Below are 16,408 nucleotides of genomic sequence, written 5' to 3'. Positions count from 1 at the left end.
ATTTTTTTTCATGAGTTGTGAAGATTTTTTCAAAAGGTACAAACAACTCTCAATTTTGGGTTAAAAATTATTTAGTCGGCTAAACTTAATACAACAAATTATAAACATACAAATTTATTGACAACTAAATAATGCAGAGTTTAGTTTGTTTTAAACTGAAATAGTTTAGGCAGTTTGTTTCTTACACATCCAACCCATCAATTCTTTTTTGGGCTTTAATCTCGTCAAGACAAATGCTTTGACTTTTTTTTATTTTGTATGTATTTTGACAAATTCTCTATTCTTAATCTAAATCCATAATTCATTTGATTTTTACCCTTTCAGTTTCTCAATATCCATTCAAATCTTATTAAGCTAAGGAAAGAGAAACAGAATTGAATGGAGTGAGGGAAGATTTTGTACAATTTGGGGAAGATGATGTAGTGTTGGAGATATCCAATTCAATCTCATCTTCATCTAGGTTGGATTTCTTCGAGAAAGTCTAAATAAATTGTTGGTTTCGATGTTTTATTAAAAGAAGTTGTATTTCTTTGTCTTGAAATTCATCGAGATGATTCACTACAATAATTGACAAAAAAAATTGTATTATTTATAAAATACGAAAACATTCTAATGCGACTTTTGACGATCTCCCATCATTTTACATGGAAGTCAACAATTTAGATAGTAAACTTTAGTTTTTAAGTATTTTGGTCTTACACCTTACAATTCACAGCTCTTTAGTCCCTATAAGGAAAATATTATTAATATTTAATGGGATTTTTTTTATGCATCTAAATTGATAAATTGATTAAGCGTCAAACTTGTTTATAAATTATTAAGACAAAATTGACAATTAATTTTTTATGAGATTCTTACGACATGGACTAAAAGGTATATGCTGAAGTTGAATGAATAAATTTATCATAAATTCAAAAGTACAATACTAAATCGAAGAGTACCAAAGATGATTTTTAACCTTTTTTTTTTTTTTTCTATTTGGGTTGAAAGCTTGAATTTTCACAAAGCTTAATTTTATGTAAAGACAACTCTTTTCATCAATTATTGAATTGAATGACATGTGATGTATTGATGTCAATATTAGATATCGTAAAAGGTTCATTTGATTGGGAAGAGGCAAAATAGAAAAATGTGTGTAGCAATGTAGTGTTTGCCACACACTTTGATGCTTAAGTCAAATAGTAGATCATAATAATAAACCAAAATAAAGAATAAGCTCACTTCTTCCTAGCAATATCATTTACTAGATTGTTCTGATAAGATCTCAAAGTCACAATGAGATAATTTTTCAAGTCATAAGGCCATATGTTGTTTCTTGTTGGCTAAAGTTGATATCTACCTTGGCCAGAATAAACTCCTTCTCCAATTCCGTTTTGGTCATAAAGGGATGACTTTTAGTTAGATCAAGCCACATTATCCATTTTACTACGCTAGCTGATTTAGGTCATTGATCGAGTTAATCCAATCATCTAGAGTGCTATTTCTTATTTGAACATTTGTTATTTTCTTCACCTTTCTTATTTTTATCTTTATTTCGTATCAATTATATGTTTGGATCCAAAACCATTGATAGCATAGAATAAAAAAGATCAAAGCTTTTTTTAACTTAAGTAATAGTATATATTTAGATGAAATGAACAAACAACTTAGTCGGCAAGCATAAAATACGAAAAGGATTTGAAAAAATGGTAAGGAAGAAAAGTAAGAACTTTGAAGGTGGGGCAAAAGTGTAATAAAAATGGATACTTCTAAAAGCCGCGTGGACGGCATTGGAGGGCCAGCAAGGCCAAGCAGTTGAACGAGAAGACAGAGAGAACCAGCAGCCATTTTTCCGGTAATTTTCCCTCAAATTGACTCCATTTTCCCTTTATTTCCTTTTTGCAAACCCCATTATACCGCCATTTCTTTTCCAATTTTTCATCTTTATTCTTCTTTTCTCCCTCTTCTTCCAATCGGAGATCTATTTCTTCCACCCTTCTCCGATCTCAAATTCCCTTTTTGAACCCCTTCTCCTCTTCACAATCATCAAACTCCAATTCCCTTTTCCCAATTTCTCTTCTTGTTCCCGTTTCCTCCACCCCTTTCGGGATTTCATTCTTTTGCAGGCGTTTGTGTCTGATTTACACAACTAGTGTCTGTTTGATTTGAAGTGGGAAAAAAAGAAACAATGGGTACCCCTGAAAAGAATGAAAGTAAGGGGGGTTTCTTTGCTGCTATGACTTCTGGGATTTCCAAGCTTAGCAACGCCATGCACCGATCTGTTAATGGGTACTTCGATTTTTTCTACTTCTGACGTAATCTATTTTTCTTCTTCACTTCGTTGTTTCTGGATTGGTATCTATTTCCTTGGAGGGTTTTTGTAGCTGTAATCGTTGTTGTTATTGTTTCTATTGCTCTTTTTGTTTGAATTATTAGCTTCAATGTTGCTCTATTGTGCTGATTTGTCTTGAATGTATCTCCTTTCGTTGCTGTAGGGCGTTTGTTGAAAATTGTATATAAGTGTTTTGTTTTCCTTTTTGTACAACCTAGTTTTTGTGTAATGAAGTTCTTCCCTTCTCTTCTACTTTTTGAGGAGTTTGATCTGGGTGTGGATCCTTATTTGAGATTTTGAAAGATCAATGAAGTTTTTCCTGCTGAATATTTGCATACAGGGAGTTTTAGTTTCTTGGTAAAGAAAAGTAGGATATAGATACGCACGCCACTTCAATACATGAGATTTTTCTTTGTCTCATAGCTAGGATAATTTTTTTCCAAAGCCATCGAAATCAGGTGGTGATATATCTCATTTTCCAATATGATCTTTCGAGCATGAATTGCTTCGTGTTCGATTTGTATGGTTTGTTGTTTAGATTGAAGCTTTGAAGCTGTGGTATTGTTTATTATCTATTATTGTTGCATTGAATAACCTCTCAAATGTGCATCCAAATCATTAGTGTTTATATGCGGTGATAAGATAAGAAGGTTGGTGGTTTTCCTGGATGATTTTCGTTGGAATGCTTGTGAAAGCTTTACTTTTCTCTCATTTTGGTCAGCTGATCTTGAAGTTGTGCAACCAGTATTACTAATTGCACTGCAGATAAATGGCATTCCTCTCAAACCTAGTTGTATTGTTAATGTTGTTTTCTGTGGTTTTATCAGTGTGCTTTGATTGTTTCTTTGCTAGATTATACTTTTTCAAGTTATATGTTTCTGATCCACGTATTTCATTAATAAAAACTTTGTATCATTGTTAGAGAGTATAACTTATGATTATCATGCCTTTTTTTATTCTCAGGTTTCTTGGTTATGAAGGGGTAGAAGTTATAAATCCTGAAGGCGGCAAAGAAGATGCAGAAGAGGAAGCTCAGAAAGGAAGATGGAAACAAGAGGTTTTTATCATTTATGCTCTTACCTTTTATCTCTGCTTGTTTTTTTCCTAATTTTTCTCTATTTGTCATCTTACAAATTAATTAATCTTTGTTGGGATGAGGAAGTCAACAATGAATCTTTACCATATTGTTGTATTTAAAGATCATAGGGGTATAACATGTTTTGGTCAAGGGCTTCTTCTCTGTGAATTTAAGCATGGATTCCTGTAAACCCAGTACACACTCTTTTATGTGAAAACCATGGTAAAGCAAGGATGTTGCTTATTTACTCTACCATGCATGGGGAAAGCTCTTCCATCGCTTTTGGAAGCTAGGAGTTTTGTCTTCTATTTTTCTTCCCTTGTATATTGCCATAACATTATTAAAAGGTTCTTTTTTTTTTGGGTAATATAGGATCGTGAAAGTTACTGGAAGATGATGCACAAGTATATTGGTTCAGATGTCACATCAATGGTCACTCTTCCTGTAATTATTTTTGAACCAATGACAATGATTCAGAAAATGGCTGAGGTTTGTTTCTTTTGGTTTTATTTTGACGTTCTTGTTCAAACCTTTTCATTTGTATCATGGTGTTAATATTACAATATTTATTACAGTTAATGGAATACTCTCACTTGTTGAATCTGGCGGATGAATGTGAGGATCCTTATATGCGGTTGGTGTATGCATGTAAGTATCAAAATCTTAATATAGCTTAAAGGCCGGCCTATGTTGGTCTACAATTTTTAAACCACGGAGGCACTTTTTGTTTTCGATGATGAAGTATTTTTTCACTTGTTACAGCATCATGGGCTATATCAGTGTATTATGCTTATCAAAGGACCTGGAAGCCTTTTAATCCTATCCTTGGAGAGACTTATGAACTGACCAATCATAATGGCATCACATTTCTGTCAGAGCAGGTGAATTTAAAAAATTTTGTTGCTTGAAAATATATATACCCCGCCCCCCCCCCCCCCCCCCCCCCCCCAAAAAAAAAAAGAAGATAATAATAATAATAATAAATAAATAAATAAAAGAGGAATGGAAGGATCGACACACATGGTCTAGACAATATCTTTCTTCTGAGTCCATGGTTTACATTGTACTATTTTAGTAATTCTTGTTAATTGAGGTTTTGTTTTTTTTTTTCTCTCATGTTTTAATTTAATTCCATTTTCTTATGTATAATTTTATGACAAACAATGTTTTCAGGTGAGTCATCATCCCCCAATGAGTGCTGGGCATGCCGAAAATGAGCACTTTAGTTATGATGTGACTTCAAAGTTGAAAACTAAGTTTTTAGGAAACTCGTTGGATGTCTATCCTGTGGGAAGGTAAAGTTCTGCTTTCCACTCTCTTTCTACACCCTTCAGCTAAATGCTTTTCAATCTCACTCCTAAATGTCAAAAGAGCAAGTTAATAACTTATAAATTTAGATACCCTTTAAGATCATGTGTTCAAACTTTGATTCACCTGCTTCAAATATTTAAATATTTTATTTGTTTCTTGAAGCAAATTGATATAGAATTGAATGGTTATACATAAAATTTGTTGAGATATACACCCTCAAGAGTTAGATATTTAGCCCACACCCCAAAAGTTAGATATTAGCCACTTTCACAGGCAATCACAGTCAACTCAACATTATGCAATTTTAGAGTGTCTTTTTGGTTTATGCCATATGTAGACTCTTTGAATCCATTGCTATCACTGTCAACTCAATATTTACTTGGGATTTAGACTTCTCTTTTCAATTTATCCCCTATGTGGACTCTTGGAATTCAATTGCTACTATAGATAGCTGTGTTTATTTTACCACTACCATGATGTCTGGCAATGCTAAATTTGGTGATGATATGGTTTTTGCCTTTGCAGAACACGGGTGACTCTAAAAAGAGATGGTGTAGTATTAGATCTAGTACCACCGCCCACTAAAGTTAACAACTTGATATTTGGAAGGACATGGGTTGATTCACCCGGAGAGATGATAATGACCAATTTAGCAACTGGTGATAAAGTTGTACTATATTTTCAACCATGCGGATGGTTTGGGTAAGAATCTTTTTCCTATCACTCTCTCATTGTTACAATTTCTATACTAATGGTTATCTTTATAGTTACATGGTGACAGCTTTATAATCGAAATAAAAAAATTTATAAATGTTTGATTCTGAGATATCCAACTGCCTCTAGCCCATATCTTTATGGGGGTTCCTGATCCATCATAATCTTGGAGTATTTCATAAAAAAGAATAATTTAACATATGTTTCCAAATGGAAGGGAAAGATTGTACTTCATGTGAGAAAAAGTCTAATATTTTTCTTTTATTCAGGGGGGATTGGTTTCCTTTTGTTTGTATGATTTTATGCAATGATCTTAGAGGGATTTCTGATATCAAGTGAATACTCTACCCGGCTTTCAACATCTTCTTAGTTAAGTTCTAGCAATTTTCTTAAAATGGACTGAGAATAATGGAATTTCTCAGCAATTGGAATGTTTTCTTAACTCACAAACATTCAGCTTTCGTTGTTTCCATCTTACGGTTGACTATTATTTTTGGTCGCAGTGCTGGGCGTTATGAAGTGGATGGTTACGTTTATAATTCGGCAGAGGAACCGAAGATTTTGATGACAGGGAAATGGAATGAATTTATGAGTTACCAACCTTGTGATATGGAAGGGGAGCCTCTTCCAAACACCGAACTGAAAGAGGTAATAATCGTTGTCTCAATCTTAGTTGACTTTAAAATTTACCGAAAATGGCAGAGTAGATGTTGATCATTGTGTTTGTTTCTGTTAGCGTCTTTGTTTTTTATTTGAAATTTGATCATACCTTCGGCATTGTTCCTGTAGGCGTGGCATGTGGCTAAAACACCCGAAAATGACAAATTCCAATACACACATTTTGCACATAAGATCAATAGTTTCGATACTGCCCCTAAGAAGTTGTTGGCATCAGACTCCCGGTTGCGTCCTGATAGATACGCTTTAGAGAAGGGTGATCTATCCAAAGCAGGGTCGGAAAAGAGCAGGTTTGTTCTTCGATCTTTCCAATCCTTTAATAAAGCTGCAATCAAGTCAAATTATTAATGAGTATTTCATGCCTGTTTTCTATGGTCAGTTTGGAAGAGAGGCAGAGAGCTGAAAAGAGAACTCGAGAAGCCAAAGGACAGAGTTTTGTGCCAAGATGGTTTGATTTAACCGAAGAGGTTACGTCCACACCATGGGGTGACTTGGAAATCTACCAATATAATGGTAAATACACCAAGCACCGATCTGAGATTGATAGTTCTGGTTCAAGCAGCAACGACGATGTTGACGTTAAATCGATAGAATTTAACCCCTGGCAATACGGGAACTTGTCGTCAGATTAAGGCTCTTCTCATCTATGTGTTGTTTGGTTGGGTTCTTCAGATAGTTGGTAACATTTTTCAGCATTTGATATCGTAGTGGTCTGTTGTTTGTTTATATACATAGAGCTTTTACATTTTGTAACTTTGTTATCAATCTTTGCCAGTTTGATCAATCCTACAACTTTCTACCAATGTCTTTGTTGTTGGTGATATAATTCATAATGTATGTGGTTTGACTTTACAGTGATTGATTACATGTGATAGAAATTAGTATCTTTTTTTATGCTGCTGTTCCAACATGATTTGATATGCAATTATATCTTCTCAGCTATAGGATTCCTTCCATTTTTAAGTCACTTTCAAGGTAAAAAGATAGAAACCAACAACATCAAGCTTTGAACAAGCACACAACTTTTTTCCTTTTTTTCTGAAAAAAGAAAATGAAAAAGTACAAACTTTTTAGGGGCTGTTTTGGGTTGGAATGTAACCAACTATACTCAAATGCAGGAGAAAATAACGAAAATAGAATTATGAAACATGAAAACAATGAAGAAAAGAAGAGGATTAAGACGAAACATGAGGATTAGGAAGAAACATATGTAAATAGAATAAGTTTTATATTATAAATCTAGTCTAAAACATTTAATCTAAATATTCGTTTTGAATTATATTTGTATTATTATTTAATAGGTAAATGGTTGGATACTCTCTCTATCCACCTTAAGTCGGAAAAGAAAAAGAAAAAAAACTCAGGTTTGTCCAAAGTGCAAATAAAGATGCTTTACTTTTTAATATTTGAATTTAAATTATGGTGACATGGAATATTGTATAACTTTTAAAACACATTTTTACAACTTTTAACACATTGTGGGTTTGAGTTGAGTGTCTAACTTGCTATACTCTCCTTGACAATTAAAGAAAAAGGGAGAGTTCCAAGTCTCATTTTATTTGAAGAAAATGTATTTCCTTAAAAACAAATACCTTTTTTTTTTTTCTTTTTTAAAAAAGGGGTTTAATTATAATAATATTGTTTGGTTGGACCTTCTTTTATATATACACAAAAGAAGAATTGGTTTGAGTTCAGATTTAGTTTGGTTGTGTTTCAACAAATGTTTAACTACCTTATGCAGTTGTTTGAGAGTGATTCAACTATCAACTTATTACCCTTGTATACATATAGTTCTAAAGTCAAATTTTCAAAGGTCTAAAGAGTTTTTTTTTTTTTTTTTTTATAATAGAAAAAATGTTAATATTGTAATAGTTGATATAATTTGAAATTTGTTATGTATTTTCAACAAATCTTAAATTTAATTTTTATTACTTATTTATTGTTTTGATTTTTTTTAGTTATTTGTTATCATATTTATGTTAAAATTTGAAACATATTCCACTATATACCTTTTCTGCCATAAAATATATTATTATTTTGTAAACAATTTGGATAGAAATTAACTTTGAACGATTATAACGTAAATAAAAAATTCGACGTTTGAAAAGTAAATAAACTAAAATTAAAAGAAAACCTTAAAAGTAGAAAGACAAATGGAATTTTAACCAAATAATAATATATAAATAAAAAAGTATTTTTTGGACCTTTTTAAAAACTATTTACAAGTTATAGTAAAATGTAGCAAACAATTTTTACAACTTAGACATGGTAAAAGTCTATTAGCACCAATAATAAAAATTGATACAAGTTTATCACTGATAGAAGTTAATATAAGTCTATCAGTGATAAGAACTGATAGACGGCTATCACTAATGTTACACTAATGTTGATAATATTAATAATAGAAACTAATACAAATCTATCAATGTCAGAGTCATGGATGTCAATAAAAGTTTATCAATATCTATATCATGTTTTTTTTTTTTTTTTTTGCTATTTCTATAAATAGTTTCATATATTTTGTAAAAATTTGTCTTTTAAGTTTTTTTCACCCAAAATTATTTGGAAAGATTATAGCAAAGACATAGAACACTTTAAATTGTTTGAATGAATTGGATGACCAATATGTATCTTTGGGCACATGTTTGAATTCACAAGCTTAGGTTCTGGTAATTTTAAGGGTTTAAATAGGTTAGGTTTAAGAATATTTTATTTTAGGTGTAAGTTTATAGGAATTAGTATAGGTTTAGAAAATTGGACCTAACATAAAGTCTTCGTTTGTTAGATTACACGAAATTTGTAATATCACGAAAGTATCATATTTTCGATGTTCATAATTACGAAAGTACTATATTTTCGATAATTAAGGATTTGCTTGGATTGACTAAAAACTAAACTAAACTAAACACTTTTTAAGTTTGAGGAAAATTATTTTAAATGAAAACAAAATGCTAAAAATACTTACTAATGTTAACAAATGTTTTGATTGATTGATTGCGACCTATCTCTATGATCATTATATTTCTACTATGATTTATCACATACCAACGTTAATAGATAGAGAAACCTTGTTATATTTGTAAATATTTTGGTTGAATTTGTTTCGCATAAATGATAATTTAATTATTATTCTTTTTTAGTACAATTGAAATATGAAAATTTGAAGGACACCCCCCTGTTAGAGTTTGTGATATATTCCTAATTTGTGATTTATATATGATTTATTGAAACATATTATTGGTAGGGTTAAAGTTATTTCCATGTTATGTTTTATTTCATGGGAATGGGAATAGGAATAGGAATAGGAATAGAAGAGCCTAATCTTTGTCACCTCAAAATAAATAACTAAATTAAATAAAGATTCTTATATCCCTAAATTGAAATGCCCCAAACTTTAGCATATATATTGATGGTTCTACATTAAATGATTTCCATCTAAATTTGGAATTCAATTCATGTGCATTTTAATTGCTTTCATTTTTATGATCCCACTTTATAACTTTACATTTTCTACAAGGTAATTAAATCTAATTTTTCAAATTTTACTCAACAATTAACAATCACTTTTTTTTTTTTTTTTGCTTTTAATTTTTTACTATTTTTTAAATTCAATCCTATTCTCAAATAAATAAATAAACCCTAAAACATTAACTAAAATTATACACGTCTTTCAAATCGTCCATTGAGAGAGGAATTTTTCACAAAAATAGGAACGTTGTTGGAAGATAGTTATAACAAGCAACATACGTTGTCGGGAGGTACTAACTCTTACTCCCAATGTATATATATAATCCATTGGAAGTATTTACTAATACACAATTTTTGCACAACCCACATCCTAACTGTTGTTTAACCTTTGGCAGATTGATGAACTGATCCCGACGTTCTCGTCATTCAACAGAAAGCAATTGTGTTTTTTTTTTAATAATCTAAGATTGAAAGTTTCCGAAAGTAACCAAGTGGGGCTTTGTGATTGTTGGTTTTGTGTGATGATAGTAATTAAATAGCATTGAAAAGTAAAAGCAAGAATTGGAACATAAATTGGAAGAATGAGAAAAGTGTAACTTAGGTATTTGGATCCACCCATGTGTTTAGTTGTTCAGTGGACATTAAAAATATTAATCAAAATCATGCAAATTAAAGCTGTGCTTAACCCCTACAAGCAAATACCTTTTGCAGTTGCCATGCATGTCTTTGTCTTGTATTGTTTGTGAGAATTGTACATGCATATCATCAAACTATAGGGAGGTATGTTTTTATTCTAAATTGGTTTTATGTGTTTTCTAATGACATGAAGGGAGGTTTTAGCAGCACACAGAGAATGCGTTACTGTACTTATTGATGGTGAGGATGATGTGGATTAGGATACCACCATGTTTGCTTCAACATTGCTTAAATATTTAGCGGGGTTTTTCGTCTTTTAGAACATATGTTTTGAATCACTAAAAGTGGCTTTTCTTGTAGCAAACGAATTTGCACTGTGTAGGGTTCCGTAATAAGTGCTTAAGATATTAATCAAGATATGATGCTCAACTAAACTAAGTATGCTTAATTAATTGGGTACAACATGTACCATAAACATCTCCCACTTGCATTACGATTAAGGGGGAAAGTTAAGACTAGTTAATAAAGTAGTGCTTAAGTCATCCCTGATTTTATTTTTGAACTAATCAAACATGCAATGTTGTAAATAAGGATTATCACTACTACAAAACAAGGTTTACTTGATGCTTTTATAATTGATATACTTGACAGTTTTAAATAACATAAAAAAGCGTTAAGAATAAGAAAGAGTGAAAAAACCCATAAAAACTGTCAAGTAACATAAAAAACCCATATCAAGAATAAGAAAGAATAAGTTTCTAACTCTTTTTAACTATCCTGCTCTAATATACTATCAACGTTCAAGATGAAGTAACGGAATTCTAAGATTATACTAGTGTTGATGGCTTTTTCCCCAGCACATAGAGTCGTATTCTGAAGAGGGCCTTTAGTAAGTTGAAGCTTGAGCACGTGGTCATCGAAACAGGCCAACTCCACCAAGAGCGAACAAAACCCAATGCTGCAGATATTGATTAGGTTTGTTAAACACATTTCAATTCGTTTTATCTGAATCTTCACTGACTACATCTTACTTCTGAATAGTTGAGTAGAGTCGTGATGTTTGGAAATTGTAGAAATTTTGGTAGGGAGACAAGGAGTGTATTGAATTGGTTCATTTCGACATGGGTAGCCCTGGTTTTCAGACTCTTGGGTTCTAAATTAATGTGTTTGAATTTGTCATTGGAAATCTCCTCCACTATAAACCTTTTATTTTTTTTTCACTCTATTGTTACGAAAGTGGCTCTTTCGCCTAAGAGTTTTTTTTATTTATTTTTCACTCTAGGAGGTTTGTTTTTTTTCACTCTATTGTCATGACGTCAAGCTTGTCCATGTCATTGAGAAGTTACAGGATTAAGGGTATCATTTTGGCTCTACATATTTCTGATTATGATTTTCATTCGTCCATATTACAAAATAATTGAGATAAGTTGACTTTATTGTTTTTTTTCCTTTTAATATGTTCTTCATATGTTCACTGTCCAAAATGTAAGTTGAGGTTGAGAAAGGTTGAGAATGTGATTTCAGATCTGAATTTGTTTGTATGTTAACAAATGCACTTTAATGTGGTATTTTTCCTTCTTTTATGCCTTTTCTTTTTATTGCTTTTGTTTATCTTTAGAAAGTCCCAAGTTTTTTTTGCTTGTTGGTTAAATCTATCTTGAACGTTAACTTAAGCTAAAAAAACATGATATTGCGTTATTCTTCTCTTCTTGCAAGTTTAGACTAGCTTATTGGAGACATTATTTGATTTAAACTTAAAGTTCTTAGTTTTAGTGCTATTCTCAAGGAGTTAAGAATAACGATCGGTGAGAGTTTGAGCTTGGAGTTATCTAACAGTGTTGTGGTGCTTAGAGGAGTGTGATGCCTTTGTTTCTTATTATTACATATACTTTGTGTTTTATGATTAAGAACGATGATCATAACTCGTTTTGTAATAAGAATGATGTTTCTTCTTGTTATATATACTTTGTGTTATATGGAATTTGTTAAAATATATTTAGTTCGTTGATTGAAATTTTGGGTTGATTAATTAAATTGTTCAATTAATGTGTAGCACATTTGTGTACTCTCTTACTTTACTTATGTTCGTCATTGTTTGACTTCAAAACAGGTACATGATAAATTATATGGATATTTTAAAATATATAATTTTTCATTTGAAAAAAAAAAACTTGACATGCAAAGCGTGTCAAGAGTACACAAATAGACGGTAAAAAACAAACCCTCCTTATTCTTGACACTGGATTACTTGACGCATAAAAACTATTAAGAAACCTTATATACTTGACGCTTTTAACTGTCAAGTATAATTATACTTGACACTTAAAACCTGTTAAGTAAATCTGCCTTATTCTTGAAACTGGATTACTCGACACATTGAAAAGCGTCAAGTAAACAAATACTTGATAGGTAAAAAGTGTCAAGTAAACCCAGTTTTATAGTAGTGTACTTTCATAGATAGTCAATCAATTTATACACAATGATGCTTTGAACATTTATGTTGCTAAGAATTAACACAACTAAATGTTACAGATTGTGAGAGTTTTAAATACTAATCAAGAAAGCAATAAAAAATGCAAAGGTGATCTCAACCCAAACATAGTCCAAAGCATAGAAACTCAAATACATTCAATAATCACAAAGATTAATAAGATAATACTATGAAATATACAAGTCCTGATGACAGCTTTAATGTAGTGGATTTCTTACTCAACCTAAACTAGAGAGTCCTTACGTTTGCCACAAAACATCGAGATAATGCTCCGCGCTCCTCATGGTCAAGACGAGTCTCCACACCCATGAAATAAGTCAAACATAAAGAAATATAAACAAACAAAACAAAAGGCAAAGAAGAAGAGGGCCTAATCGAAAATTTTCCTTTTAATCGAGTTATTATATTAATTGCAACGTCGCATGTGTTGTGAAGTAGTGTACATTGTGACATTAGGTCAATTGGAAGACTTTTCAAAACAGTGGCATCAAGATGTTGAGCCCTTTTGGAGCAAAATTGTTACTTTTACACCCTCTTTGACCGAAATGCTCCCCTTTCGGCTCCAAAATACTCCATTTTAGCTCGAGTTTTATCCAAATGCTCAAATCTACCTCTTCGGTATTTGATACCTACATAATCATTAATTAACCACATGAAACCACATAATGAACTTGAGTTAAGCTAAAGGAGATAAAATTGACACTAAAGAAAAAGAAACAAAGTTTAAGAAAGAAACTTTTATTAAAAATATGTAAAGATGAAAACTTTTGAGAGAAAACTTTTTCACTCTCTCGATAACCGGCCACTCACTTTTCACTCTAAGATTGCTTAATTCTCTTTATTCATTCTTTTCTTTGCTTTCTTCTTTGATTACTTTACAAATAAAGACATTACTTCTATTTGTAGGCATGTTCGAGAATTTTAAACTTAAAGGAGTATTAAGAATAATACAAAAAAAAACAAACCTCATATTTTCGAAGTATTCCATGTGCAATTAAAATTAACAAGAGGCATGTTTCATATTAATTATGATTAAAAAAAATTAACTAAATAGTCATGTTCATTTCTAAAGTCAACAACACAACTATTAATGTTGCATTAAAGGTAGAGATAACTTAAATTGAATGCTACTGAAACAAATATAATAAGTCAACAAAAAAAAAAAAAAAAAAAAAAACAAACACAATACTTTGTTCATTTACATTGAAGAGTTTCCTTTTCTCATAATAAAAATTAAAAGGACAAATACAAATTACATGGTTAGATAATCTTAATTGTTAATTAAATAAGAAAAAAATCTCTAAGAAACTCTCCTTCTTTTATCTCTAAATGAATAACTATATAAAGATAACGTATCCTAGCGATCATGACTCAACATATATAAACCAACGAACTTAGATTAATATGTTAGAAGTTCAAATTAAATACACTCTTAAATGATTGCTATTAATGTTTCGATTTTAACATAAGTTTTCCAATTGGTGACTTAAAAAACTAAAGGCCCCTAAATTTTAACTAAAATTTTACTCTCACAAAGAACTAAAAGAATGATTATAGTGAATTTGGAAATTGTAATTTAATAAGATTTTGGATTATTGCACGTAATAACATTTTGTATGGTTTTGGTTTCACATAAAGTTATCAACAAGAATTTAATTTGATGAACATGAACATCATATAATCCAACTAACATTTATATTATCAAGTCAAATATAATGTTTGAATTTTGTGTTAGATTGTATCTATTTCATCACATTCGAATTTAATTAATTTCTCACTCAAGTTAATAAAATACGTTATTTTATCACATCATTGAAAACAATATTTAAAAACTGTATCTATCATTAATAGAATATAAAAATTTGCTATATTTTGTAAATATTTTCAACATAATTAATTATAACTATGATTTAGAAACTTTCTAATACACTCAATAAAATAGTTTTCTTCCTGCTAGTAACAACTATCTAGACAAAAAGTGGAGTTATTAAATGAAAATGATTGATAATAATTAAACGGAACAATAGAGTTTTGGATAAAACATTTTATTACAAACAATTGTTATGACAATACTTATTTATTTAGCTAGTAAGCGTTATCAAACGAGTCCTTTTTACTGGCTACCAAAACAATGAAATTAAGAATGATCTATAATCGATTCACTTACCCAAAATTGAAATTCCTTCTTGAAGGAAAGGGTTTGATGATAAAAGTGAAGAAAAAAAAATTGTAAACCAAAATCTACTCTTTTACTTTTTCAAGTAAAGATGAGAAATGAAATGATTCTAAGTCAAGAAATTTAAAAAACTTGATATCTTTAAATTTAATTTTGATCCTATTATCATTCTCCTATCAACCTCTCTCATCTTAATTAATCATCCCAAGTTCTACATCAGCTGTTGTTAAATTTCCCTTAAAAAAAAAAAAAGATGATTTTGAAAGAAATGAAAATGATTAATAACTTAGTTTACACAGTAAAAATAAAATAAAATTCAAACCAACATTGTGATTTTTTTTTTTAAAAAAAAAATTAACTTACTATCATTACTACAAAACTAGGTTTACTTGACGCTTTTTACCTGTCAAGTATTGGTTTATTTGACGCTTTTCAATGTGTCAAGTAATCCAGTGTCATGTATGCATGTATTAGTAATATCCTATCCTTGTTCTTTTGTAAACATAAGACATGTTATTGGTAACTTCACGTTGGTAAATTCATGTCTATATTGTCGTATATTAATAAATAGTGACATTTTTCTATACTAGAATTCTTTAACATGTGTTTCACGTGTATGTAATATTTTAATTCATATATTAAGTTTACAGTGTTTAGATATCTTTTTTAATTTAAAATATGTAAATAATAATATTTTTCAACTATCCCAATTTCTTTTTATCAAAAGTTAAATTATGTAATTAGGTTAATCAATATATAAAAAAGTACGACAATGATTTATTGATTTTTCTATATAAACGTAAAAATCATACCACACAATTAATTGTTTTCGATTATGTAACCCCCCACCTTTAATATCTTATAGCATTCTTTTACAAATTCATGCTCTACACTATTATTTGTTCGGTAAGCTTGACTTTACGAAATTGACACGTTTTACTGTTCCCCTGCATGCCTATATTTGAGTTTTAAAATAAGACTAAAATAAATATTAAATTAAACAATCTAATAATCTTTTAATATGAATAGTTAGTTAAAAAGTAAGGAAAAGAAAAACAAAACTAAATAGAATTGAATATTCAAGTATTTGTAAAAACAAAAAGAACGATCACGACTTTCAAGGTAATACATAAATATTAAAAGAAATTGAATATAAAATTGACACATACCTTGAATCAAAGTCGATCATTTGATACAATTCTTCTTTGCTTAGCAACGAAACTCTTTAGAAAGATTTGAAACTATTTATAGGAATGGAATAAAAAAGAATGTTCTATTCAATCTCCCAAATTTTGAAATGTTAAAGAGAAAAATTAAGATGGTTTAGAATGAAAAATTTCATCATTTTTACTTAGCTTTAATGGTCGGTGGGAAGTGCTTTAATCAATTTGTAACCTTTTCAATGGTTTATTATTAAGTCATTGAGTAAATCAATATCAATTAAAACATTCACTTCCAATATGTAACCTACAAATTCATGTTTTGATTATGAGAATGATTGGAAATTTTCAATATGGAGAAGGAACAAAGAAAACAAAAAAAGAT

The 16,408-nt window shown here is 30.2% G+C and overlaps 1 protein-coding gene across 1 annotated transcript; it reads left to right on the top strand.

Annotated features, from left to right (window-relative positions):
- The first annotated feature begins 1,674 nt into the window (after nt 1–1,674).
- Nucleotides 1,675–6,986, top strand: LOC103497149 (oxysterol-binding protein-related protein 3C). Its single transcript, XM_008459246.3, has 10 exons — nt 1,675–2,268; nt 3,275–3,368; nt 3,762–3,878; nt 3,965–4,037; nt 4,152–4,270; nt 4,563–4,684; nt 5,226–5,402; nt 5,918–6,062; nt 6,204–6,382; nt 6,472–6,986. The coding sequence occupies exons 1-10, from the start codon at nt 2,168–2,170 to the stop codon at nt 6,722–6,724; spliced, it is 1,380 nt and encodes a 459-aa protein (XP_008457468.1). The 5' UTR covers nt 1,675–2,167; the 3' UTR covers nt 6,725–6,986.
- Nucleotides 6,987–16,408: the final 9,422 nt, after the last annotated feature.

The sequence above is a fragment of the Cucumis melo genome, chromosome 12, assembly GCF_025177605.1.
Source record: "Cucumis melo cultivar AY chromosome 12, USDA_Cmelo_AY_1.0, whole genome shotgun sequence".
Taxonomy (NCBI): domain Eukaryota; kingdom Viridiplantae; phylum Streptophyta; class Magnoliopsida; order Cucurbitales; family Cucurbitaceae; genus Cucumis; species Cucumis melo.
This window is presented reverse-complemented; position numbering and strand designations above follow the sequence as displayed.